At 45.4% G+C, this 25,603-nt stretch overlaps 3 protein-coding genes across 8 annotated transcripts in view; all 3 read right to left on the minus strand.

Annotated features, from left to right (window-relative positions):
• Positions 1-778: 778 nt before the first annotated feature.
• On the minus strand, positions 779-10,261 carry LOC116061837 (RNA-binding protein 39-like). Of its 3 annotated transcripts, XM_031316202.2 has the most exons (15): positions 10,126-10,261; positions 9,281-9,343; positions 8,128-8,192; positions 7,641-7,690; positions 7,006-7,176; positions 6,641-6,812; positions 6,385-6,537; positions 6,106-6,249; positions 5,474-5,539; positions 5,158-5,356; positions 4,129-4,215; positions 3,743-3,848; positions 3,488-3,593; positions 2,982-3,060; positions 779-1,198 (listed from the first exon to the last, which is right to left on the minus strand). In XM_031316202.2, the coding sequence occupies exons 3-15, from the start codon at positions 8,131-8,133 to the stop codon at positions 1,095-1,097; spliced, it is 1,443 nt and encodes a 480-aa protein (XP_031172062.1). In that variant the 5' UTR covers positions 8,134-8,192; positions 9,281-9,343; positions 10,126-10,261; the 3' UTR covers positions 779-1,094. The 3 variants fall into 3 exon arrangements, with proteins under 3 accessions (XP_031172062.1, XP_031172061.1, XP_035858194.1); XM_031316201.2 differs by lacking the exon at positions 8,128-8,192 and having other exon boundaries at positions 10,126-10,260; XM_036002301.1 differs by lacking the exons at positions 779-1,198; positions 8,128-8,192 and having other exon boundaries at positions 2,982-3,096; positions 10,126-10,260.
• A 1,226-nt stretch (positions 10,262-11,487) lies between these two features.
• tsen2 (TSEN2 tRNA splicing endonuclease subunit) lies at positions 11,488-19,054 on the minus strand. 3 transcript variants are annotated; one of them, XM_036002497.1, is made up of 13 exons: positions 18,659-19,054; positions 16,918-16,984; positions 16,785-16,824; positions 15,643-15,766; positions 15,521-15,609; positions 14,285-14,450; positions 13,947-14,021; positions 13,715-13,765; positions 13,367-13,511; positions 12,377-12,413; positions 12,064-12,175; positions 11,760-11,849; positions 11,488-11,668 (listed from the first exon to the last, which is right to left on the minus strand). In XM_036002497.1, the coding sequence occupies exons 1-13, from the start codon at positions 18,827-18,829 to the stop codon at positions 11,609-11,611; spliced, it is 1,227 nt and encodes a 408-aa protein (XP_035858390.1). In that variant the 5' UTR covers positions 18,830-19,054; the 3' UTR covers positions 11,488-11,608. The 3 variants fall into 3 exon arrangements, with proteins under 3 accessions (XP_035858390.1, XP_035858389.1, XP_031172052.1); XM_036002496.1 differs by having other exon boundaries at positions 15,521-15,766; positions 18,659-18,874; positions 18,919-18,996; XM_031316192.2 differs by having other exon boundaries at positions 15,521-15,766; positions 18,659-18,996.
• A 5,332-nt stretch (positions 19,055-24,386) lies between these two features.
• The window catches only part of LOC116061832 (MKRN2 opposite strand protein), a 6,253-nt gene continuing 5,036 nt past the window's right edge, over positions 24,387-25,603 (minus strand). The window contains exon 5 of one of the 2 annotated variants that reach the window (XM_031316194.2): positions 24,387-24,821. In XM_031316194.2, coding sequence (XP_031172054.1) covers positions 24,578-24,821 — 244 coding nt within the window. In that variant the 3' untranslated portion in view covers positions 24,387-24,577. The remainder of the gene's footprint in view (positions 24,822-25,603) is intronic. The other variant, XM_031316195.2, reaches the window with a different exon arrangement.

The raw sequence follows: 25,603 nt of genomic DNA on the forward strand, positions 1-25,603 counted from the left end.
CCTTCACCATACCCCCACATCATCACATACCCTTCACCATACCCCCACATCATCACATACCCTTCACCATACCCCCACATCATCACATACCCTTCACCATACCTAGAGATTAGCATGGGGTACTTTCTATAAAATCATCTCTCAATGCAAATCAAACCAGCTATTAGGCTAACTGAAACCATGCCAGTAACTAAAGCTGTAACAGATGAATGTAGTGGAGTAACTAAAGTAACTAGTAACTAAAGCTGTAACAGATGAATGTAGTGGAGTAACTAAAGTAACTAGTAACTAAAGCTGTAACAGATGAATGTAGCGGAGTAACTAAAGTAACTAGTAACTAAAGCTGTAACAGATGAATGTAGCGGAGTAACTAAAGTAACTAAAGCTGTAACAGATGAATGTAGTGGAGTAACTAAAGTAACTAGTAACTAAAGCTGTAACAGAGTAATGTAGTGGAGTAACTAAAGTAACTAGTAACTAAAGCTGTAACAGATGAATGTAGTGGAGTAACTAAAGTAACTAGTAACTAAAGCTGTAACAGAGTAATGTAGTGGAGTAACTAAAGTAACTAGTAACTAAAGCTGTAACAGATGAATGTAGTGGAGTAAAAAGTACAATATTTCTCTCTGAAATGTAGCGGAGTAGAAGTAGAAAGTGGCATGAAAAGAAAAGACTCAAGTAAAGTACAAGTACCTCAACATTTGGACTGAAGTACAGTACTGGAGTAAATGTACTTAGTTACACCCCCCCCCGATGATAAAAGACAAACAGCTGTCAGTGACTTCAAAATAAAATTTAATAAAGGCTTTTACAAAACCAAATTCTTGATTACAAAACACTTAAATACCAAACGGCTTCAAGCCAGCCAATCAGCCGGCGTCCTCGCAGCTCACGGAGCTCAATCATTGGTCGATACTCAGATATGCTAATGAGAAACAGCGAAAGGAAACAGGAAGAGGGAAACACGCGGCGGCGGTGTCCTTCAGACCGACTCCTCTGTGTCGACCAATAGGAGAGCAGGGTATAAAAGGGTCCAGTGTCCAATCGGAGGCCAGTCACCGCCACGTGGGCAGGGCCAGCAGCTGATTGGCCAGTCACCGCCTTGTGGGCGGGACCAGCAGCTGATTGGCTGTGGCAGACTCCGGGAACAGGTGGTGGTAGGCTGGCAGAGGAACGAACGCCGCCGTGATCATCTTGCCTGAAACAACAGACGGAACATTTTATCATCTGGGACTAAATAATAGTCTTTGAAGTTTGATACATAGACAGAAACGATTCCGATGCCAAACCGGTACTTTTAAAACGATTCGATTCCTAAACTGATTCTTGAAAAACTGAAAAATGACGTCAAAGAAAGGCTCTTTTATGGAGTTTTTTTTAAATTGAAAATTATTTAAATTTAACAATATATTAACGTTTTAAAGTACTTAAATATATAATAAGTAAACCTAAGTCACCTAATAATAATAATAATAATAATAATAATGTATACTTTATTAACCCTGCAAGGGGAAATTACAATACTTAACACATAACTACAATAATTTAACAAATAACAGTTACACTATTAACAAGTAACAACTAAATAAATGTTGTTGAGTTGGTATGCCAACCAGCTTCAAACCAGTATTCGTCCGAATACTACCGTTTGCGTTGGAACCGGGTTTCGGTACCCAACCCTAGCCAAGAGAAATCTCAATCATTCCCAATCTAGCAGAGACGGAGAGCGTAGGTATATGTAAGGAGATAACATAGACACAGGCTAATTATTGATCACTAAAATGATAGTTAACATTAGTAATTAAACTTAAACAGCTAATGGAAGTCCAAACTGCCTGAGAGCTTCTCCTGTACTATACGGTAATTCCTCTACTATGAGACAGTAAGTCTCGTGGTTATGACCCAATCGTTAGCCTATTTTTATAAAAACGTCTGCTACGGAGACATAACGTGAGCTACAAGGTAATGGAGCCTTTTATACATTGTCGTGTTTCTTTAGAAATAAACAACGGACAAACAGAGTCTTTAAACTCTTCAGATGTAAAGTTATTCTCTGTCAAAGTGACGTCAGAATGAATGGCAGTCAATGGGATGCTAACGGGGGGTGATGGCTTGGTAGCATCAGAGTCTCCCCATTGGAGCTACGCATTCCAGATGCTTCCTTACCCCCCTGGTTGATACCGTCAGGAACCTGAGACTGGACTCCCTGAACCTCCGGCTCAAACTTCTCAGACTAAAACGTCGGGAAAAGCGGCAAATAAAATAGAAAACCTTCATAAAAAAACCTGATAAAACAATGCTGAAAATGTTATTGAAAGTATTCTTACTATTATTAGAGAGCGCTGGTTTCCTCAGACATGGTGTCATGATGGTTTTTATAGTGAATAACTAATGAAGAGGTGTGGACTTCACAGAGAGACTTGAGGTTCTGCTGGGTATCTGAATAACGTAGCACTGCTTCTACAATATCAGCCATCACTGGACTATATTCTGCACATTTATCTATTACTCTGTCACCTCCAACTGTGCAATATATCATCTCTATTCATCTGTATGTCTATGTTTATATACTCTGTCTGTTAATATAAGGGTGTTTACTGTGTAAATGTTTGTTTTATTACTATTATAACTAATTCTATTTTGTCTATTTCTTATACTTTATGTATATTGTTGTCTACTGAATGTGTATTTGTGTTATTCTGTGTGTGTAATTTTTTTTCTTTTGAGCTGCTGTAGCACAAGAATTTCCCCAGTGTGGGATTAATAAAGTCTATCTTATCTTATCTTATCATATCTTATATCTAACAGAAGATAAGCAGGAAAAGGAGGATTTGTCGGTGATGTATGTTGCTTTCCAGTTCCCGGTGAGTTGATTATGGTTGCGGTGACCTGGAACTACCATGTGTTCCTTTAAAGTCATTCATGCCATCAGAGTCACTAAACTCTGTCACTGATCATTCTCCTGCTGATCAAAGTCTCACCGGCAAAGAATCGTCCGTGCAGAGCGTTGACGGCGGCCATGGCGGCGGGGATCGACGGACACTTAACGTAAACGTTTCCCTGGAAACAAGCAGAGGTCAGAGGTCACACTGTCACCTGAAAACACACACACATGCATACAGACACACACGCACACACACACACGCACACAGACACACACGTTTGTTCTTCTAACCCTACGAGGACCCTAAAACCCTTAAAACCAAGTCTGAAACATGTCTATTTTTAAATACTCTAGAGAGAGATGAATAAATCTGTCATCAACTATTAAATTAATCTCTGACTATTCTGATAATCCGTTTGATTCATTTAGTTTATGATAAATCAGGTGAACTAGTGTGATGTCAGCATATTAAATATGAATATGTTCTAGTCTCTTCTCTCCTCTGGGACAGGAAACTCAAGATCTCTGAGCTGTACGTGATGATGTCATCTTGGACTTTTAGAGACACAACTACTGATCCATTCATTGAGGAAATGTGTGTACCTGTGCAGAGTTTTTGTCGACATAGACGTGGACGACTCCTCCATGTTTGTTACATTCCTCGATGACATCATGCTGTATATCTATCTCCCAGCCAGGAGGCTTCTCACTGAAACACACACACGGATGCACTTTATACTTCTTTACAGTTCCTGACTGTTGGGTTTAAGTGTGTGATTTTTGCGTTGGGCAGTTTGAGATGTACATTGTGTGTAGTGTAGGTGTGCGTAGCTGCTGTTGGGTTAAAGGTGAACCTACCTGTTTGGGTGGAACATGTTGGAGAGCTGGAAGCAGTGAGTAGCGAGCGGCTGAGAGGGAAGATTCATCGCACCAGAGTTCATGTTGAGACCCGGATTCATCGCAGCTGAAACACACATTTAACAACTATGTAAAATCAATCCAGTGGCATCACTCACACACACACACACAATATCAACATTTACATCAGACAGGTGTGTGTGAGAGTGAACAGGTGAGTCTGAGTGTGTGTGTGTGTGTGTGTGTGTGTGTGTGTGTGTGAATGAGTGTGTGAGTTTATGTGCGTGTGTGTGTGAGTGAGCGAGCGAGCGTGTGAGTGAACAGGTGAGTCTGAGTGAGTGTGTCTGTGAGCGAGTGAGTGTGTGTATGAGAGAGAGCGTGTATACCTGACACAGCAGCCATGGCTCCGATAGCGATCACTCCACTCATCTGCAGAGCCTGCTGAGCAGCTGGAGGCATCTGTAGACCTGAACCTACACACAACACACACACACACACACACAGTCAGTTGGAGGCCCCAGGTAGAAAGCTTCTCTTCTGTCACCAGACTCCTTTGTGGAATCTGCTGATTTTACATTCTGCTTTGTGGATTTAAAAACAAACGTTTCTCAAAAACCAACAGGTGTTCTACTAAATTCAGCATTTTTATAAACACAAAATATTCCACTTTTGTTTGGATAACGTGTTCGTTCAAAGTACACATCAAATAAAAGTTCCCCAAAGATGTTTCTGTCTGTAGTTCTGATCAGCTGATGTTTGTTCAACTGTTGACTGACGATTGGTCAGGCTGGTGTGTGGGCGGGACTTGAAACCCTTTTTCTAACATTTTCATTCAATACTCAAACCTTTTTTTGTAAAAATGTTCTGACTTGTTTTTTCTCGTAATATCTGGACCTTTACTCTTAAAATATTCAAACTTAAAAAAAATATATATATATATAAATTCCAACTTTTTTCATCAAAACCTTTTCCCAGTAATAATAAAACATTTTTCTTCTTCAAAATAAGCGCCTGATCACTACTGTGCAGATTCAGGCTCCAAAATAACAAGACAGCAGCGCCCGTATTGGGAGATTTTGGCTTCACTTTGTGGTTGTGGCTAGAAGGAAAATTACACAAAATAATAATAGAATTGAAATACTTTCGCCCAGGAAACGAGTGTTCGTTCCTCGGAGTGTTTAAATCCAAACCACCTGAACTAACACATTGTTTTGGTGTCTAAACTTCACCGTCTTCGCCGTAGCTGTATGGCTTCGAGCCTCAGCCAGGAGGAAGTGGAGAAACCGTATGTGTGTAGTTAGCAGGGTGTCTCTGTTGACATGTTATTTCCCCTCATGTTCTGGTGTTGGGAACGTTGGACACGCGAGTCCTAGCTGTTTGCCAACTATACAAGTGGTGTTGGTTCTGAGTCTCACCCTCAGCGAGCCGGGCCATCAGCTGCAGGCGTCCGGTGGTCCCGAGGTCGATGCCGGAGCGTTCCAGATCGTCACTGTCGAGGAACGAGGCCGACGAGTCGGTCCGCTCCGTCACGTTTCCTACTTTCATCGGCCGACCCGCCAGCTCAAAGCCGTTCAGCTGCTCCATCGCTTTCTGGGCACAGTCGGCGTCTGAAAACTGACAGAGAGACAGACAGACAGACAGGTGAGAGAGAGACAGACAGGTTAGAGACAGACAGTCAAACATCAATTCTAAACCTTATCAATAATGAGTAAGTGATGATGAAGAACTCACAGTGATGAAGCCGTAGCCTTTAGAGGTTCCCGTGGCACTGTCCATCATCAGCTGGATGCTCTCAATCTGTGACACACAAACATCTGGCTCACACATCTGGCTCACACATTTCACCTCTGTGTGTGTGTGTGTGTGTGTGTGTGAGACACACACAAACATCTGGCTCACACACTTAAAGTCTGTGTGTGTTATCTTTTATAAAGATTGAAATATGTCAGACAAAAAAACAGTAATTGCGGGATAATAAAAACAATGCTGTGAGGTTTTCTCTACAAAAGCATTGTTGTGGTGTTTTGATTTCCAAAAATCAATACTTTGTTGATATGGCTTTTGTTGACGTTTGTTTCAACACTTTCTCACCGTTTTTCGTGTTAACATGCTTAAGATGATGTAAGACCCCATGTTAAACTATCTAAACTTCACAGCAGAATAAACAGCTTTACTGCCTGGTACAGAAAAGGCTTTCAGTCTCTAACGCTAATTTCCCGGGGGTTGAATCTTTATTAGTTATTACTCAGAAAACAGAAAAACTGAATTTGCATAAAGCAGGTAGTGTATCTCTCCACTCTGTTGATAAGAGCATTAAGGTCTTGACAGATAACCCTGAAGGGACATTTAAAGGTTAGTCTGACCCGTCCAAACGGCTCAAAGATTCCTCTCAGCATCTCCTCGGTGATGTTGAAGTGCAGAGAGCCGACGTAAAGCCTCATCGGTCCCGCAGATCCCTTCTGCAGGCTGTTGGCCGCAGCTGCTGCAGCCGCTCGGTTCTTCTCCGCCTAGACACACACACACACACACACACACACACACACACACACACACACACACAGTTAATGCAGAGCCGGCCGTAACCAATATGGTGCCCTAAGAAGGTTTCATGTCTGTCTGCCCGCCCATCTCCCTATCTGTACCTGTGAGGCCTGTACGATGATGGGAACTCCCAGCAGCCTTTGCCCCGTCAGCCCGATAGCGAGAGGAACCGATGTTGCCTCCACAAACTCAATGTAGGCGATGCCCTTCGACTTGCGCGAGTTCCTGTCAGAGATCATCCTCACATCCCGAACCTGCAGAGGGAACACAGCAGCCGTTACCACGACAACCACCATCCATCCTACCGGAGACGACTTTTAGTCAATGTTGAAAACAAACGCGTGGGCCCAAACGTACGTTCCCCACAGCGGAGAAGAAGTCCTCCAGGTCTCGCGGGCGGATCCTGGCCGCCAGCTGCATGCAGAACACGGTGCGGGCGTCCCGCTCCTCTGGAGTCAGCGTGTCTACGGGGAGCCTGACGGGACTCTTCTCCTTCCTCACAGGACTCTTACTCTTGGACCGCCGCCGGCTGGAAACACAAACACAGTCAGAGACGCCAACCGGCAGCATCACAAGAGACAGCTTCTGTCCCACGTTTGGTAACCCTTGTGGTGTCTTCCCGTTGACATGGAACTTGTTGTACTCCATAGTTACCTACTGTGTCTGTAAAGTGTCCTGAGATAGCGTCTGTTCTAATAAAGTTGTATTGAAAGTGTACTCACTGCTTGTGGTGGTCTCGGTAGCGGCCGCCCCTCTCTCTACTGCCGCGGCGCTCTCTGCTGCGACTTCTTCTCTTGTCTCGGCTGCGGCTGCGTTTACGCTCTCGGCTGCGGCTGCGCTTCCTGTCTCGACTCCGGCTGCGCTTCTTGTCGCGGCTGCGGCTGCGCTTCTTCCTGTTGGACACACAGCAGCCAGTCAGAACACGGCATGACAACGAGTCAAGACCTCCACATACAGAGAGAGAGAAAGACAGACAGAAAGACAGACAGACAGACACACACACACAGAGAGACAGACAGGCAGGCAGATAGACACAGAGAGAGACAGACAGGCAGACAGACACACAGACAGACAGAGACAGGCAGACAGACAGAGGAAGTCAGCAGACAGCAGATCAGAGGCCGTGGTGGTGACAAACTACTCATTAGTGTAAGTCAGTGCAGTAAAACATTCTGGAGTAAACATGTAGAAGACAGACACAGAAAGACAGACAGACTGACTGACAGAGAGAGACACAAGCAGAAAGACAGACTGACAGAGAGAGAGAGACAAGCAGAAAGACAGACTGACAGAGAGACACAAGCAGAAAGACAGACAGACTGACAGAGACAGACAGAGAGACAGTTAGGTGTGTTACTTCTTGGTTCGTTCCTCCTCTCCGTTGGGGCTCAGGTTCTTGGGTTCATCCTAAAGTGGACAGAGAACATCATGAGGAGACATCACAACACTCACAGACTGCTCTGTGAGACGGCAGGGGGTGGGGGGGGTCAAAGGTCAGGGGTCAGTCAGTCAGTGGGGGGGTCAGGGTCAGAGTCCAGTCACTTTTAGTTTGGATCCTACACACTCCTTCAATAAAAGATCAGACCAGCTGTGTGGTCGGCGTCTCTAACATTCTGAGACAGAGCTCGGAGTTTGGATGGAATGGTTATGCTAAGCTAACAGCTAACTCTAAAGTGATGATCCTCCATGCTTTCCTTTGTGACCCCCTCCGGCACTTTGTCTCCCAGAATCCTCTGCTGTTACACATCAGGACGGGGGGTGAAGTTTACAGTTACCAAGGGAAGCACAGTGACGTTGCCATGGGGACCAGAGTGCAGCAGTGCATGATGGGGGCTTGTTACTACCTTCATGTCTGTGACAGATCACACTGGCAGTCAGGGGAGCAGAGGTGAGAAATCGTTAGGCAAGTCTACAAAGAGAGATAGACGGGCATTTATTCAGGAACCAACAGCATCATCACCATCTACACATAGATCTATATCCACGTAGATGCTTCCTACACCGCTGCTGCTCAAAGGAGCAACACGCCGACACGCCGGCCGTTTGGGACGGCCATCCGCCTCCTAATGCATGTGTGCGTATGTGTATGACATGTATCTGTGATGTAACCACAGGATACTTGGTTACATTAAAAGTGACCTATTATATAGCATTTCCAGGTTCATATCTGTATGTTGTGTTACTACTAGACAGTAGAAACACAAAATACATGAACTTTGATAGCTTTAATGTTGAAAAAAACTTTATTATTCTCATCCTGCCCATGGCTGCTGCACCTGACTAGCCCCTCTGTCTGTCTCTTTAAGCCCCCCCCTCCTCCTGAACAAGCCCAGTCTGCTCTGATTGGTCAGTAGTCTGCATCTCCTCTCCTGTTGCTGCCTGTCTCCGGCATCAACATAATATACAATAAAATGCCTATAAACCAAATACTACCCAACCGGACACGTTGCAACAGTAATGTGACGTTATTGAGGAGAAATTAACAACATTGGACGCCAAGATTACAGGTTTCAGTGCCGTTAGCATGTGACAATGTTAACAGCAGTAGCTTAAAACAGTAGAAATGCCTGGAGAAACTGACCAATCACAGAAGGCCGACTCTGTGTTACGTGACACAGAGTCGAGAGTAGCCAGGAGCAGTTGGAAAGCTTAACATTTTAGCTCATGAGATTTCTCTAAAATAACTTTACCTCATTATTTGGCTACAAGGAACTGTATCATCTGTTTATCATCTGTGAAATGTTATTCCATGTCGCTAGGTTTGGCTAAGTCTTTATGGTCCCAACGGGTCAGATGTCCGGCAGCAGAGTGTCTCACAGCCGGAGGCAGCATCTACGTTTATATACATCTATGATCATAACCCTCAGCTTGACTCCACCGCTCAGAGACTCATCACAGAGACAGGAACAAGCTGAACATCAGCTGTTCCTGTGTGAGCCGTGAGGAGCAGCAGAGTCCGGCTGAGAGTCCAGAACCAGAGGACGGACCGAGACTCACCTTCCTGTACGGAGCATCCAGCATCTCTTCAATGTCCAGGTCATCTGCCATCCTGCTGCTGGGCTACACACACACATTGTATAAACATGTAACGTTAGTAAAACTAATAACATAAAACAGACACTTTTTATCTCTCCATAAATCAGAAAATACTGTCAACGGCCAGTAAAAAAAACATTTTCCTCCATGTTTTTATGGATAAGATGTTGTATAAATCAGGCTGTAAAAAGTTTCAGAATATAGGTAGGAATGACAGTGGAAAGTTTGGTGTGTGGAAGTGCTACTGAAGTCTGAGTCTGAGAACTAAAACTCTAAAGATATGGATTGTAACATTCAGACATGTTGAACTCACTAACGTTAAACATGCAAAAATCGATTCAAACATTAAGCACCTGTCTCTGTGCAACTGTTAAGATCTTATTTCATAATCTCACGGTGAATACTCGCTTCTGATTGGCTGTCTTAAGCTACATCGTACTTACTACTACGTCTGTTAGCTACATTAGCCACTAAGCTAAACACACCGTGTAGTTCCTGTTAGGTTTTTAATGTTCCTATGCTCGACCTGAGGCAAAAGCTCTTTTTTTAACGTTAATTTGTTAATGTTCCCATTGTGTTTATATATCTGTATTATCAATATAGAAAGAACAAAGACTTCGCTACCAGTACGCTACACATGAGCCCTCGGTGGCTAACAGCTAGCTAGCTGCTAACCGTAGATATCAATGGCGGCTAACAGCTAGCTGCTAACCGTAGATTCTACGACGGCTAGATTGGATCCAACTACAGAGAGGTTGTTTCCCCGGTGTGTATCGGCTGAACACCGGGGCAGAGCGGACTCTTACCTGGACACACAGCGGCTCGGAGCGGGAAGAACAGTCCGGTTAATGGTCACTCAGTCGGTGCCCTCGCGACGTGCTTCAAATGGCGTTTTCCGTTATCTCGGCTGTTATCGCGAGACCGTCCTCCCGCGAGACCATAACACAGCAGTGATACATGATAGGCTACTGATACGAGTGATATAATCTATTGATGACACACTAAAAATCCAACAGTGTCCTTTTGTTTGTAACTCAGTGAAATGTAAACACTCAGACATTGAACTCATGTGTATCATTCAGAGAGACTTCATCTTTATCTCGGATTAAACTTAAAGAAATCAGAGAAAAAAGACTTTTCTTCAGTATTAAAGTGATAGTTGGCTGTACTTACTTCATGCCCATTATGCCTGTTGGCATATAGGGCAACAACAAAGGGCAGTTCGCGTGATGTTTTCTTGCTGTCTATGTATTACATGTCCAATCCATTTCCATCACCTTCTCATAATGATGGTAGCCATGTTGTCATGTTTACACTGGCTGAGTAGAAGTTGATTGGAGATGGTGTTGGGCCAGAATATTCTCTTTATTTTACGTAGGCTTTTGGTGTGGAAGGTCGACAGTTTGTGGAGAAAGCTTTCAGTTGTTGGCCAGCACTCAGATCCATATAGCAGGGTAGACAGGACACAGCTCTGGTACAGTCTCAGTTGGCTGTACATGGGACTTTTTCTCAAAATATAAACTAAAATCTTCCAGGGTTTTTCTAGAGTAATATTTCGAACCATTGCAACAATTTTCTAAAATTTTCCGACTTTCTTTTTCAAAATATTTAAACTTTGTTTTCTCAAGATATTCCAACTTTGTTCCTAAAATATTCAGACTTATTTTTAGTAAAAAAGAAGCAGCAGACAGAACTTGTTTTGAACTTGTCTTTACATTGTCTTAATCACAATTTGTCTGACTTTTATTATAATATTGTGACCTTTTTCCTCTTTATATTCAAACTTTTTTCTAAACCTTCAGACTTTTTTTTAGAGAAAAACATCAGATTTGTGTCCTCAAAATGTTCCAATAATTCCCTAAAATTAATTCAAATGGAGGATAAAAAGTAGGATATTCTGAGGACTGGATCAACACATGAAGATGTACACGAGATACTTTATGATTTTCATTTTTAATAATTTAAAAAAGGGTTGAAGAACAAACATGTGTGTGTGTGTGTGTGTGTGTCTCTGTCTGTCTGTCTGTGTGTGTGTGTGTGTGTGTGTGTGTGTGTGTGTGTGTGTGTGTGTGTGTGTGTCTGTGTCTGTGTCTGTGTGTGTGTGTCTCTGCCTGTCTGTCTGTCTGTCTGTGTGTGTCACTTTATGAGCACATGAAGATAACTTAGAATACTTTATGATTTTCTTTAATGAAAACAGTATTATTATAACAGTATCCTCTTTTGGCTGATGTCATCAGTCTGTCTTTGTGACATCACTCTGTGACATCGCTGATGTCTCCCGTCAGCCAATCAGAAGTCTTCCTGCTCGGCGCGCTCTTTGGAGGAAACCCACCTGCTGACGATCACTTCCTGCAGAGAGAGAACAACACCGGCGCTTTAAATAAACATTAATATGATTATTATATATGGAATCATGAGAAAGCTGCCTGAAAATATTCACCTGAACCTTCAGTCTGCTCAGACAGGCAGGTGAGTCCAGCTCGGCTTCTGATTGGTCGGCTGGAAAGATGATGTAACACAACATCAGCTCCTGTTGGGAACAGGAAACGGTTTCATTATCGGACAATAAAATAACATATCAAAGTGAAAGATCAAGTTCTTCAACTCTGGAAACTACAACAGTATATTCTAACTAAAAAGAAGTTGGTTTTAATTTAGATTCAGATCTGAAATTCTTTTGAATAAATGATTTATTTTCATGTTTCACTTTCCTACATATTTTGATATTGTAGGTGACTCGTTACCTTGGAGACGTTGGAGGTGATCCTGCTGAGAGCCGCCAGAGAACGCCACGAAAAGGGACGCAACGCCGAGCCCCTGAACGCATCGTCAGCCCGCTCAACTACCACCGAATAACTAGAGGAACGGGAGACACGTTGGTTCACTGTCCCAGAGGAGAAACTGTTCACATTTAACACGCTGACATCACACTAGTTTATTAGAAAAACATGAAAAGCATGCGCGTGCGTGCATGTGCGTCTGCGTGTGTGCGCGCGTGCTTGTGCCTCTGTGTGTGGGTTGTCTGTGTGTGTGTGTGTGTGTGTGTTTGTGTGTTACCTGGCGTGGTAGAAAGGTGGTCCTTTCCTGTACAACACTGAAAACAAACAGAAATTTTTTTTAGAAATTAGTCTTAACTCCATCCAGAGCTAACCTGTGAAAACCCTGAGGAACTTCCAGCAAATTTGAGATTTGCTCTGCAAGTCCATCTGGCCAAGAGCCCATTCAAGACCATTTCCAACTTTTCCAAATCGAGGCACCAATCACAACCACTGAGGCAGGCTCTACACCAATCACAACCACTGAGGCAGGCTCTACACCAATCACAACCGCTGAGGCGGGCTTTACACCAATCACAACAGTTGAGACGGGCTTTACACCAATCGCAACAGTTGAGACGGGCTTTACACCAATCGCAACAGTTGAGGCGGGCTTTACACCAATCGCAACAGTTGAGGCGGGCTTTACACCAATCACAACAGTTGAGGCGGGCTTTACACCAATCCCAACCGTTGAGACGGGCTTTACACCAATCACAACCGTTGAGACGGGCTTTACACCAATCACAACAGTTGAGGCGGGCTTTACACCAATCACAACCGTTGAGGCGGGCTTTACACCAATCCCAACCGTTGAGGCGGGCTTTACACCAATCCCAACTGTTGAGGCGGGCTTTACACCAATCACAACCGTTGAGGCGGGCTTTACACCAATCACAACAGTTGAGACGGGCTTAACACGATGACGATAGCGCAGCGACGGCGAGCAGCTTCTTGTTTACATTCAACATGGCGGCCACCGAAGCGCAGCAACCCGTTGATGCCGCTGTCGCTGCTACGTCACCCGGATCGTCTGATTGGTTGAAGGATCCAATGGCGCCCAGAGGCATTTGAGCGGCGTCCGTTGGTGACGCCCCTTTGGAAATGGGCTGTGAATGAAGCTTCCCCAGACAGGCTGAATGTTTACGTCAGTTTTAGCCCCCCTGGAGGCGGAGCCTGAAATGGAACACACCTGTGTGTGTGTGTGTGTGTGTGTGTGTGTGTCTCTTACTGAGGTCAACGCCGTATTTGGCCCCGCCCCCTCCTTTAGGGACCCACCCCCTGCTCCGACAGTGCTGATAGGCCGAGAATGAGCAGACGAAGTTGGGCCGCAGGGACCGGAACTTCCTCCACAGCTGGATGACTGACAGAGGCTCCTGACCAATCACAGAGGAGATCACAGACACATTTATTTAATTCATCTTGTATAAGGCCGGACTATAGTGGAAAGAAAGAGAGACAGACAGACAGATAGATAGACAGACACACAGACAGACAGTTACCTGGTTCAGGTAGGTAGACAGACAGACAGACAGGGAGACACACAGACAGGGAGACACACAGACAGACAGACATTTACCTGGTTCAGGTAGACAGACAGACAGCCCAGACTGTAGACCAGGAAGAAGGCCTGTAACAGACAGACAGTTTACAGAGTGGCTCCTATTAAACCTTCAGATTGAAATCCCTTTACTCTCTAATTCTGTCTTTGTTTCCATGGCAAATAGCAGCTGAGTCTCATGGGTAATGTAGTGTTGTAGTGTAGCAGACAGGAAGTGATGTTAGCGTGAGTGATGTTGTGTTAACGTTACCTCCTCCAGACTGAGCTGCAGGTATTCTGGGACAGAGACCGGGGTCCGCCGGACCTCCCTGACCCCCCCACACACCTGCGCACACACACACACACACACACACACACACACACACACACACACACACACACACACACACACACAGACAGACACAGAGACACACACACACACACACAGACACACACACACACACACACACACGAAAAGTATCAAAAACGTTTTGAAAGAAAGTGTCACAAACGTAGAAAAAGGCGACTAAAACGTACAGGTTACACACATTTCAACTGAAACAACAACAGCTCACAGAGTCAAGAAACCCCAAAAACCTAAAGCCTCACCTCACCGTCAGGGACCAGCAGGACAAAACCCGGACCTGGAACAAGAGGATCCGGATCAGGATCAGAGCCTGGGTCTGGGTCAGGGTCTGAGTCTAAGTCTGAGCTGGGATCTGGATCTGAGTCTGGGTCTGGGTTCAGGTTCAGGTTCAGGTCTGGTGGGTCCAACCTGAAATGTTAAATCAAAGATCACACTTTAGTTTTTCACAGGACTGTTGAACCATTCAAAGTCAAACTGTAACACGTGTCTTGTGTTGGTGAACGGGGACTTTGTGTCTGAATGGTTGAAGAAACTTATTCACCTGAACAAACAACATGTTGTAATCAACGTAAGATATCCTACCAAGGATACGGTCATTGATTTAAGGAAAGTATCCCTCCCACCATCTAAGACTTTCATTAAGGGAACTGGAATTGAGTTTGTTGAACAGTACAAGTATCTGGGAACCGTCATTGATAAAAACCTGAAGTTTGATGTGAATTGTGATGCAGTCTGTAAGAAGGGACAGCAAACACTTTTAATGTAGATAGGAAAATTATGTCCTTATTTCATAAATCTTTTATTGAATCAGTTATGTTTGCCGTGATTGCTTGGTACGGTAACCTGAACATCAGGGACAAAAGCCACCTCAGCCATATTGTAAAGGTGGCTGGTAAGGTGATAGGTTTTCCACAGTCCCCCTTGATGGTTATCTTTGACCAGCAAGTTCTTCGCAAGGCCCGGTCTATATTAGACTGCACAAACCACCCCTTCACTCTGAGTTTGTAATACTCCCCTCAGGTCGCAGATTTAGAGTACCTCGGTTCCAGACCAATAGGGGTAAAAACTCCTTTGTCCCATGTGCAATAACTCAGCTTAATTTGCACATGTAATGTAGTACTTTGTTTTGTTTTTAGAGATTGTTCCAGTGGTGACAAATTGTGTTGTGTGTATTACATACAGGACAGAACTTTTTTGTACTCATGTCTTGGATTGTTGCCTCTATTTCTATGTTGCTTGAATGTGTTTCTTTTTATCTTTCACTCCTGACTGCATATCAAGTTTCCCATTTGGGATAATAAAGTGACTGAACTGAACTGAACCAAAATGTTATGTTGTTTTTATTTTGTGATTCTAAAAATGCCCAAAAATCTTTAACAAAGTGTGGAGTTTTAGTTTGTTTTCCAACACAGGAAGCAGAATGTAAAATCAGCAGATTATCAGGGGAGTCTGGTGACAGAGCAGAGAGAGAACTCTACCTGCAGCTTTTCTTGGCCTCTGCCCCGACCTCTGACCCCCGACGCTGCCTCTTCCTGTGGGGACAGGCTCCACCCCCTGCTGCTGGCTCCTCCCCCCTCTGTCCGTCCTCCCCCTCTCCCTCCTCCCTCCTCACATCCTCCATCTTTACTGGCTGAGAGAGGCTAAGCAGCGTTTGATTGACAGCGTCTTCATCCAATCCCTGCGCAGAGAGAGAAGCCCCCGCCCACCGGAGCAGCTCCTCATACCTGCAGGAAGAGAGGAGGGTAAACGAGGCACGTTTAATCTCTAAACGGCGTCACTGTGTTGCTACGGTTTCCGCGTTGAAGGACATGTTTCCTCTGAATGGTGTGAAACAGCTTTGAGATGATTTCTTTGGTTTGGTGGCTGTGTCCCAGCAGAGACGTCTGTAAACTCGTGGTGATGAAAAGGCAGAGCGCTAGCGCACACAAGGGTAAAACACCTGATTTGAAGAAAAAAAATCACTCTTATGCCAGAAACATAGAGCACGCTGAAGCTATTTTCATTTTGGCGCCCATGTTATTTAATCTGTCCGGCCTGTACACCGGCTGCGATCAGGCGATTGCTGCAGAGTGCGGACTCCTCGATTTCTTCCGCAAGCCGCGAGAGAATGTGTCAAGCCAGGCAGGTAATCACATAAAGGAAGGCCACAGTGCAGCTGGATACATTTCAAAATAAAACACCCAGGGTTATAATGATCTTCACTTCTCAGAGAGACACGCGATCAGGCACACGGAGAGAGAGACAGACACACAGACACAGACACACACACACATACATACATACACAGACACACACACGTCTGGTATGAACATCCTGGCGTGTGATCAGGCACACGGAGAGAGAGACAGACACACAGACACAGACACACACACACACACACACACACACACACACACACACACACACACACACACACACACACACACACACACACACACACATACACAGACACACACACGTCTGGTATGAACATCCAGGCGCGCGATCGAGCACGAATCTACGCTTTGCGGTGCTTCAGCGCGCAGTGTGTTCCTGGCGTTAGAAACTGTAAAGACGGAAATGTTTTCAGTTTCTCTGCATGTACTGTATTTCTCTTTTTTTATACTTATTTCATATGAAATTCTTGAACAATAATACGTCAAATGTACTGGTGATTGTGCCTGAGTCCTCAGGGTAACAGAAAACTATATGAGCCTAATATGTGATGTCATGGTGTGACAGACAGGAAGTGATGTCACTGACCTGGACTGGGAGACGATGGGCAGAAGCAGACCTTGGTGTTCTGTAACAGAAACAGAGAGCAGCTGAGTGCAGTGGGCAGCCCTGATTGGACCAGACTCAGGACGATGATGTCATGGTGTGGGTGGAAACTCACGCTCCCATTGGTCCGAGATGTTGTGGTCCGGTCTGGCTCGGGACAGCACGCCTTTACCAAAGTAACCCTGAAACAAGATTATAGCATTAAATAACTAACTGATCAGAAAATAAAGCTGGAATATTTAGAGAAAGAAAGACATTTGTCCTGTCATGGACAGCAGATTCTGGTTGGATATTCAGAATTAAGGCCGTTTCACCCTGGCTGTGTGGCGTGAGCATGTCGGCTGTGTGGCGTGAGCATGTCGGCTGTGTGGCGTGAGCGTGTCGGCTGCGTGGCGTGAGCGTGTCTGCTGCGTGGCGTGAGCGTGTCTGCTGCGTGGCGTGAGCGTGTCGGCTGCGTGGCGTGAGCATGTCGGCTGTGTGGCGTGAGCGTGTCAGCTGCGTGGCGTGAGCGTGTCTGCTGCGTGGCGTGAGCGTGTCTGCTGTGTGGCGTGTCTGTTTTTATTTGGGCTTCCATGGTAACAGGTTAGAGCTTGCACACTGCCTGCGTGACACGCACGTCTCTGAAAACGCGTGCATGCTAGAAATAGGACCGACGCCTATTTTTCACGCCACACGCCAGCGTGTTGGAAGCGTTTCCAGACAACATAGAATAGGAAAAGATGTTTATATGTCATTTTGACATGAATACATTTAATAAATGACATGTTGATGTTTGAAAGTCTGGAGGTTCTGACATAAATGCAGATATAATTGTCATTTAATAAAATAATAAATAATTATGGATTTTCTAATATTGCACCTGTCAATACAGAAGGAAATATTCTGCAGCCTATTTAGCCGTCAATCCTGCCGATGTTGTCTTTGCTGTAATCAGATGAGTATATATTTATGTTTATGTTTATGGGAAACATCCATGTGTCCAGACCAGGCTAGCAGCAGCAGCGCCGCGTCAGACACCTTTCTGGTCATGGTCAAGACATAGAACACGCCACGCAGCCGCCACGCAGCTGACACGCAGCCGCCACGCAGCTGACACGCAGCTGACACGCAGCCGCCACGCAGCTGACACGCAGCTGACACGCAGCCGCCACGCAGCTGACACGCAGCTGACACGCAGCCGCCACGCAGCTGACACGCAGCTGACATGCAGCCGCCACGCAGCCGCCACGCAGCTGACACGCAGCCGCCACGCAGCTGACACGCAGCTGACACGCAGCCGCCACGCAGCCGCCACGCAGCTGACACGCAGCCGCCACGCAGCTGACACGCAGCTGACATGCAGCCGCCACGCAGCCGCCACGCAGCTGACACGCAGCCGCCACGCAGCTGACACGCAGCTGACACGCAGCCGCCACGCAGCCGCCACGCAGCTGACACGCAGCCGACACGCAGCTGACACACAGCTGACACGCAGCCGCCATGCCACGCTCAAGACACAACAGAGAGAGACACACACACACACACACACACACACACACACACACACAGACAGACACACACACACACACACACACACACACAGACAGAGACACACAGACACAGACACACACATACACACACACACACACACACACACACACACAGACACACAGACACACAGACACACAGACACACACGCTGATAAAATCATATTTGACATGGTTCCATGTAAACAGGAATATTCTCTTTCATCAGTTGTGTAAACAGCTTAGAGGAATAAGAAAAACCAGAATAGTATGTACATGTAAACGTAGTCTGTGTCTCTGTGTATCACACCCGGTTTAGATCTGACCCGGTTTAGATCTGACCCGGTTTACCTGGTTATAGATTTTCTGGATGTGTTCCGGGTCGCAGACCAGCACGTGCTGGTTGATGAGCTCCGCCCGGAAGTGGCTCCTCTCCTCCGGGCTGCGGCTCACCGGCAGCGGAGCCACGAACTCCTCGTGCACCCGCGCGCGTCTCCGCGGAGCCCGAAACTCCGCGTGCATGCTGCCGCGATCGAACCGGGTCCGAACTGATCCGGACTGTTCCTGCTGCGGAGACGCTGATTGGCTGGTGGCTGGAAGGATACAGCTACGACTAAACTCTCCGGTCGGGTTTGTTTTGCTGTCGGACGCTTCGGTGTCACCGAATCTGTATCCGGGTGGAACTTGTTCCCCTTGTATGGTTCCGGTGTTATGTCCCTGCTGGTTTCCACACTGACTGGTGTCCGTGTGTTGTGTTTACCTAACAGCTGCAGTTGTTGTCACTAGATTCGCCACACAATCACAAACATATTACTGCCAATTTTGAAATATACAATATATATACTGTATATATAATCATATAATATGTCTTCCAGACGCTGACTGGATCAATAGCCCCCACTGTTAGAATGAAGTCAGTCTACACTGTCCTGCTCATCTACCTCCTCATGTATAATTCAATCTTACAGTTACAATATTGTTATTAATATATGACCATTACACTGAACTGCCTTGCACTATATTTATATCTAAATTTTAAATCTCAGACTATACTCATACTGCACTATTCCTTCCCTCTCTTCAATTGTTATTGTATATTCCTTTTAAATTTGTAAATTCTATTGTATAGTTATACTGCATACTTAACAGTATTTTATATATTTCTATCTGTCCTTTCTGTTTTTTATATGTTAAGTGAGTGTTGTACTTTGGGAGTCAAACTCCTTGTTTGTTTGTTTTTACAGCCATGACGTACAGGAGTTAACCTCTGTTCTCTCATCTTACACATCCCACTCCTCTGTTATGGTGGGGGGGCCATTTCAGTAGATTAACTCATTAACATTGTTATGGTGGGGGGGCCATTTCAGTAGATTAACTCACTAATATTGTTATGGTGGGGGGGCCATTTCAGTAGATTTACTCACTAACATTGTTATGGTGGGGGGGCCATTTCAGTAGATTAACTCATTAACATTGTTATGGTGGGGGGGCCATTTCAGTAGATTAACTCATTAACATTGTTATGGTGGGGGGGCCATTTCAGTAGATTTACTCACTAACATTGTTATGGTGGGGGGGGCATTTCAGTAGATTAACTCATTAACATTGTTATGGTGGGGGGGCCATTTCAGTAGATTTACTCACTAACATTGTTATGGTGGGGGGGCCATTTCAGTAGATTTACTCACTAACATAGTTATGGTGGGGGGGCCATTTCAGTAGATTTACTCACTAACATTGTTATGGTGGGGGGGCCATTTCAGTAGATTAACTCAGAGGTGCTGTACTGCAGTCACTGAGATCATACACGTAAACATTAGCTGGGGCACAGCACGTTATGATTCGTAACAATCTCACTGGATTTGGATGCCACAAGGGTAGAAACTTTTCTGAAAACCAGCCCTGAGAGTGAAAAATGGTTCCTACCTTCAGGCCATCCTTATCTCAAATGAGGACTGTATTCAGTGCAAACGACTCAGTGACACTGGACTGACTTTATGGACTTTAGCTTTGTAAATTAACTCTATCTCTTTTTCCACACATAGCAGTTACTGAAGCCAGACAGCAGGCCGTCAGCTTCAGAGGCCACCTTGGGTGTTCTGTTGTGGTGGTGTTGGATACGGTTCAGGGCTGTGAGAATTGCTGGGAGGCTCTGTATCACCGCTTCTGTGGCCTGCTTCCTGGAGGCCCACCTTGTGTCAGAAAGGCTTTTCAGCATAACAACAGTTCTTTCCAGTTGCATGATTTCCTGTTCCTCCTCCAGTATTTTAAACCTCAGAAGGCTTGATGTTAAAAAACAGTACAAGGTCTCAAGTGTAACGAAAAAAACTTTAGCGCTACACAAACAACACGCAGCATCCATAAGAATCAGATTGAGGTTGTGTGCGCAGCAGTGGACATTAAATGCCTTGTCTGAGCAATCTAGCTTGAGCCTGGCTTGCAGCCCCGTTAACTGCCCTGACATCGTTCTGGCACCGTCATATGCTTGTCCCCTCAGAGCATTCACATTAAGACCAAGGTCCTTTGTCAGTGAATTATGCAGAAGATCATAAAAGGACGCTGCACTGCCATCAGGTAACTCCTCAAATTTAATAAAGTGCTCAATGCTGCTGCCTGTTTTGGTGACATATCTGAGTGAAAGAGAAAACTGATCCATTCTCGTTATATCTATGGTGGAATCTATAATAACTGAGAAAAACTTTATCTCATTGATTATTGTGCTCAGTGTCTCTTTGGAAAGAGCTGCAATGAGCTGGTTTTGGGACTGGTGACTGAGGTATGTCACTCTGCTGACCGGGTTATTCATGTGCTGCTCGAGGATGGAGTCGTAGTGAGCCAGCAACTTTTTACACAGCACTTTTTACTGAAAACCCAGCAACAGAAACAGAATGGTCGGTTTGCCCTGGGTGAGTACACCAACCACTGGCGCCCCACTGGGTTAACTGAGCCTCCTATCTGGCGCATACACCAAGCTGGACTGAAGCGTCGCTTATCCTGGTCATGTGGAAACTCTTTGTAGCTGTCCCTCAAACCAGGCTGGCAAGGACCATGTCCAATCACCGCACGGATCAATTCAGTAGTGAGAGGCTGGTGACGGAAAAGGTACGGGTCAGTGGGATATTCATTTTCAGACAGGACATTGGCTAGGCAGTGCGCCTCTGAAGGACCCATGGTGGCGCTGCTGCTGGAACCAGAGGCATCCGCAACCGACGAGGTTAGGGGCGAGGGCTAGCACTAGCAATAACATTAACTATTGATGACTGAGTTACAACGTTAACGGTATTATTATCATTTTGTTGAGTAATGGATGATGATGATGATGAGAAGTACGATGTGAGAGGAGCACACGATGCTACCACACTTCTCCTACTATCTCGTTCTTTTCTTTTTAATGCGCCAGATTTATATTTTTTCTCCATTTCCGTAACTATTCTCTTAAGTGCTATCAGGAAAGTAGTGGCTCAAACCACCCTTAGTTACTGTTGCTAAGTAGGAGAAGCTCGGCCTTATCAACAGTAACTAAGTACAACAAGCTAGCGGGGACTTGGCATGGCGCTCACTGTGCTGCCCATAAACAAAGACGCCGCATTGGCCTCTGTATATATATCTATGGCGCTGCCACTGTCTAACTGTACTCCCTGGATAAATATTGTCTAATTTTGGGAAAAAACAAGCTATTTGACAAAGAAGCAGACAGAAGGGGTTGCATTATGCATTTGAAGGTTATACTGTCAAACTAACTCAAGAACAAAATAACGACGTGAAAAAATAAAGAGCGTGGCTCATTGGCTTGTCAATTCCCATGATGCAAAGCGGTAAATAGAGTTGTGTTAAAATTTGCTGATAAGTTTGCCGTTGGTTCGAAAATACAAAATGTAACTTCATAAATTGCGTTTTTTTAATGTGTCTGCTTAGAATGTAGTGTTTTGTTGCCTGGTATTGTTGGTCGTGGTCATTGTTGTGCTGGTTTACCATTGTAACCATGAGGTAAGTGACTGTGTGATAAGAAGAGCTGGATTATCACAATGTGAGCTCAAATGCATTAATTAGCTAACCTGACTCCACCAGATGGATCCCTTGGCATTTGCTCAGCATATCCATCTGGGAACTTTCTGTTGGAGAACTTTTGGGAAGGGGCGAAAATCCTGGTTAGCTGATTGGATAAACCATCTGTCTATCACCACCTATGTTGGTGATAGACGGGCCAAATCAACCAATCAGATCAACGATATATCAAACTCTTGCTGAAACCAGTCGGGAGAAGAGCAAAAACATCTTTTCCTCTGAGAAAAGCCTCCAGTGCCGTTTCTTGCTCTTCTTTCAATGAAGGAATACTTTCTAATTCGGATAAAATGTGCGTGATAGCTACGCTCATCTCATCCGTGGAAGCCGCCACGTTGTTTAGACTGAACAGTCGCTTCTCGTTGCGTCACACCTAAACCCGCCTCAAAACCAACGCTGATTGGTCGGTCGTTTAGTGAACAGCTCCAAATGTTCTCTGTCTCAAGATGCCAGACTGATCTGCAAGTGGAAAACTGGAGCTCGCCAGATCAGGACGCTCTCACGAGGCTATTAATTAGCTTCTTTCAGCTAAAAATCTGCAATATGTCACTTAGCGAAGGCCCCTTTCTCGTCAAGTGACGCAAGATCAGTGGCGTTTGAGGGGCCCCTAATTGGCACGGGGCCCTGGGGCAGCAGCACCCATGCACCTACGCTCTCTCCGCTACTGATTGAGGACCCTTACAAAGACTTTGAGTTTGAAGAGAAGCCCCTCATAGCAACAATGGCCATCAGTGATGAGAAAACACTGGTGGAGACATCGCTTGGTTTCACCAGTTTATTCACTCTCTGAATAAATTAAGGCAACTCCATGCATTTCCCAGAAGCCCCAATATGAATACGAAAAAAAGAGCTATTTGTGTGATCACTGATAGAGGTAGAGATGGAGTCGGAACCGGCACAACAGAGCCAGGGCAGGAATGCGTTTCTATCTTGGAAATTCAAACAGCATTTCACATTAAAGAAAGAGAAGGGAGAACGAAATATAACTGTGCAGTGCAGCCTCTGCTTGCCAGCAACCGACCTCCTTTCAGCGTCCAAATGACTGCACCTCCAACCTGAAGAAGCATCTTAAAGTAAGTTCTTTTTTAAGTTAGCCAAGGTTAATCATCTGCTGTAGTTTTATTGGTCACCTTGCTATTTTATAGTTGATGTGCAACTTTACATTCTCCTACGTGCTGATTTACTACCCTCAGAGCCATCAGATCGACAAAGGTCAGTTTGAAAGATTTTTGCCAGATTTTGAGAGGCGTCCGGTAAGTGTAGTGCATTTTTATATTTATATCTGCATTTATGTCAAAACCTAGACACTTTCAAACATCAAAATGTCATTTATTAATATGTATTCGTGTCTAAATGACATATAAAAATCTTTTCGTATTCTATTTTGCCTGGAAACGCTTCCAACATGCTTGCGTGTCGCGTGAAAAATAGGCGTCGGTCCTATTTCTAGCATGCACGCGTTTTCTGAGACGTGCGTGTCACGCAGGCAGTGTGCAAGCTCTAACCTGTTACCATGGGAGCCCAAATAAAAACGGACACGCCACGCAGCTGACACGCTCACGCCACGCAGGTAGTGTGTAGCCGGCCTAACCCCTGATTTCCACCAACTGCAGTACGGCTGCGGATTGGCTCCGCTGCGTCTCGGCTCCGTGCTCCAATACCCACCAGGTCCAGATTTGTTGCGGAACGGCTGCGGCCATGACTGACAGCTGAAGTCACGAGGACCCACGAGATCTTGCGAATTCACGTATGATCGCGTGATATAAACAGGATATAGTTTCTATAAACAGAACCACAAAACCAACAACAGTTTGTTTCAGGTCTGTCTCTTCCCATTATGACGTTTTAAAGGTGTAGTGCAGGGAAATATGATCCGCCGTGAGCACGGTGTATTTTATTTTGAAAATTAACCGGATGTTTTATTTTGTTTCTGTGCTTGACTTCCTGTCCCCACTATCTGCCGTGTGCTGAATTGCTGCGGAGCTCTCCGGCGTCCGGCAACAGTAGAAGCTCTGCGTATCAGCTCCGGGGCTGGGACGCAGTCGGAACGCAGCCGTTCTGCAGTCAGTGGAAATACACACACTGAATTTAATGGAAACCTAATGACTCCCCCGCCGTTCCGGAGCGGATCCGCAGCCGTTACGCAGCCGTTGGAAATTGGGGGTAAGGGAAGTGAGATGCAGCCAGAGTGTGTTTCAGTCCAACAGACTAAAATATGTCTGGTTTAGCTGCTGTGTCCTGCTGTGTGTCCTTCTGTCTGTCCACCATGTAATACTGGTGTCTCTGGATGTGGCGGTACAGCGTGGTGTACTTGGTGACCCTCCTCATCTTCGGCAGGATGAAGCTGTGAGTGAAGGTGTCTCTGCTCACAGAGCTCCGCCCCTCTGCTGCCAGGACGCTGTTGATGAAGCCCAGACAGAACGTGAAGCAGTTATGGTGCTCCTCGTCGAACCTGACACAGACAGAAAGGCAGACAGACAGGCAGGCAGGGAGACAGACAGAGACAGGGAGAGAGGCAGATGGTCCGGTGAATGAATGAACAACACACAGCACAGCAACATGATCCACACTAGCCCAATGCAAATAGCACATTGGAACTGACTGCCAAGCTATCTTATGCCACAGCCGGCCAAAGTGAGAAAAGGAACACCACTGACCTACCTACAGGTTCCAGACAAGACGAGTGGAAGGTCTGAGTTTTAAACTGATTAGGTGTAATGTTTTCATAATACAATGTGTACTTCTAGCTTTGGTTGCTCAAGACAGTATCTACACACAGCTACGGATTCCACCAAAACTTTATTGGCTGTCCATCATCAGACCCACACACTGTCTGTTAACGTTACCGATAGACTTCCAAAAGTGACGAGGAAAAAAAGAGGTGTTTGATGGTCATAGTCATCGTCATAGGCCGACCAGGGCTATGCCATTTGGGGAGGGGTCGCTCACTGATCCCCCTATATTTCTGAAAATCCTAGTCATGGTTGTGACCGTTAGTGCTTTCTGATTAGTTTGTATTGAAATAAGAGGCTGCTGCGGCCTGCCGTACGGGTTGAGCAGAGGCTGCTCAGTTTGACCAGCGGGCTGCGGCCGCACACCAGGCCGCTGGATGGTGTTACTAAGAACTTACAATGTATAACTATTATCAGACCAGCCCTCACGGCCTCGAAACACTACCGGCCCACCGGGTAAAAACCAGACTCTCCTGATTAAATAGGAAGGAACTTGTTCTGG

The sequence above is a fragment of the Sander lucioperca genome, chromosome 6 (assembly GCF_008315115.2).
Source record: "Sander lucioperca isolate FBNREF2018 chromosome 6, SLUC_FBN_1.2, whole genome shotgun sequence".
NCBI classification, from domain to species: Eukaryota; Metazoa; Chordata; class Actinopteri; order Perciformes; family Percidae; genus Sander; species Sander lucioperca.

Coding starts and splice junctions, on each gene's coding strand:
- tsen2 (XM_036002496.1), bottom strand. CDS start 18,829: ATGCACGCGGAGTTTCGGGCTCCGCGGAGACGCGCGCGGGTGCACGAG. Junction 14,022..14,284: donor TGCTGGTCCCTGACGGTGAG/GTGAGGCTTTAG, acceptor GTGTGTGCGCAG/GTGTGTGGGGGGGTCAGGGA. Junction 11,850..12,063: donor TCACCTCCAACGTCTCCAAG/GTAACGAGTCAC, acceptor TGTTCCCAACAG/GAGCTGATGTTGTGTTACAT.
- LOC116061837 (XM_031316201.2), bottom strand. CDS start 9,331: ATGGCAGATGACCTGGACATTGAAGAGATGCTGGATGCTCCGTACAGG. Junction 6,538..6,640: donor TCTTCTCCGCTGTGGGGAAC/GTACGTTTGGGC, acceptor TTCCCTCTGCAG/GTTCGGGATGTGAGGATGAT. Junction 5,357..5,473: donor AAGGCTACGGCTTCATCACT/GTGAGTTCTTCA, acceptor TCTCTCTGTCAG/TTTTCAGACGCCGACTGTGC.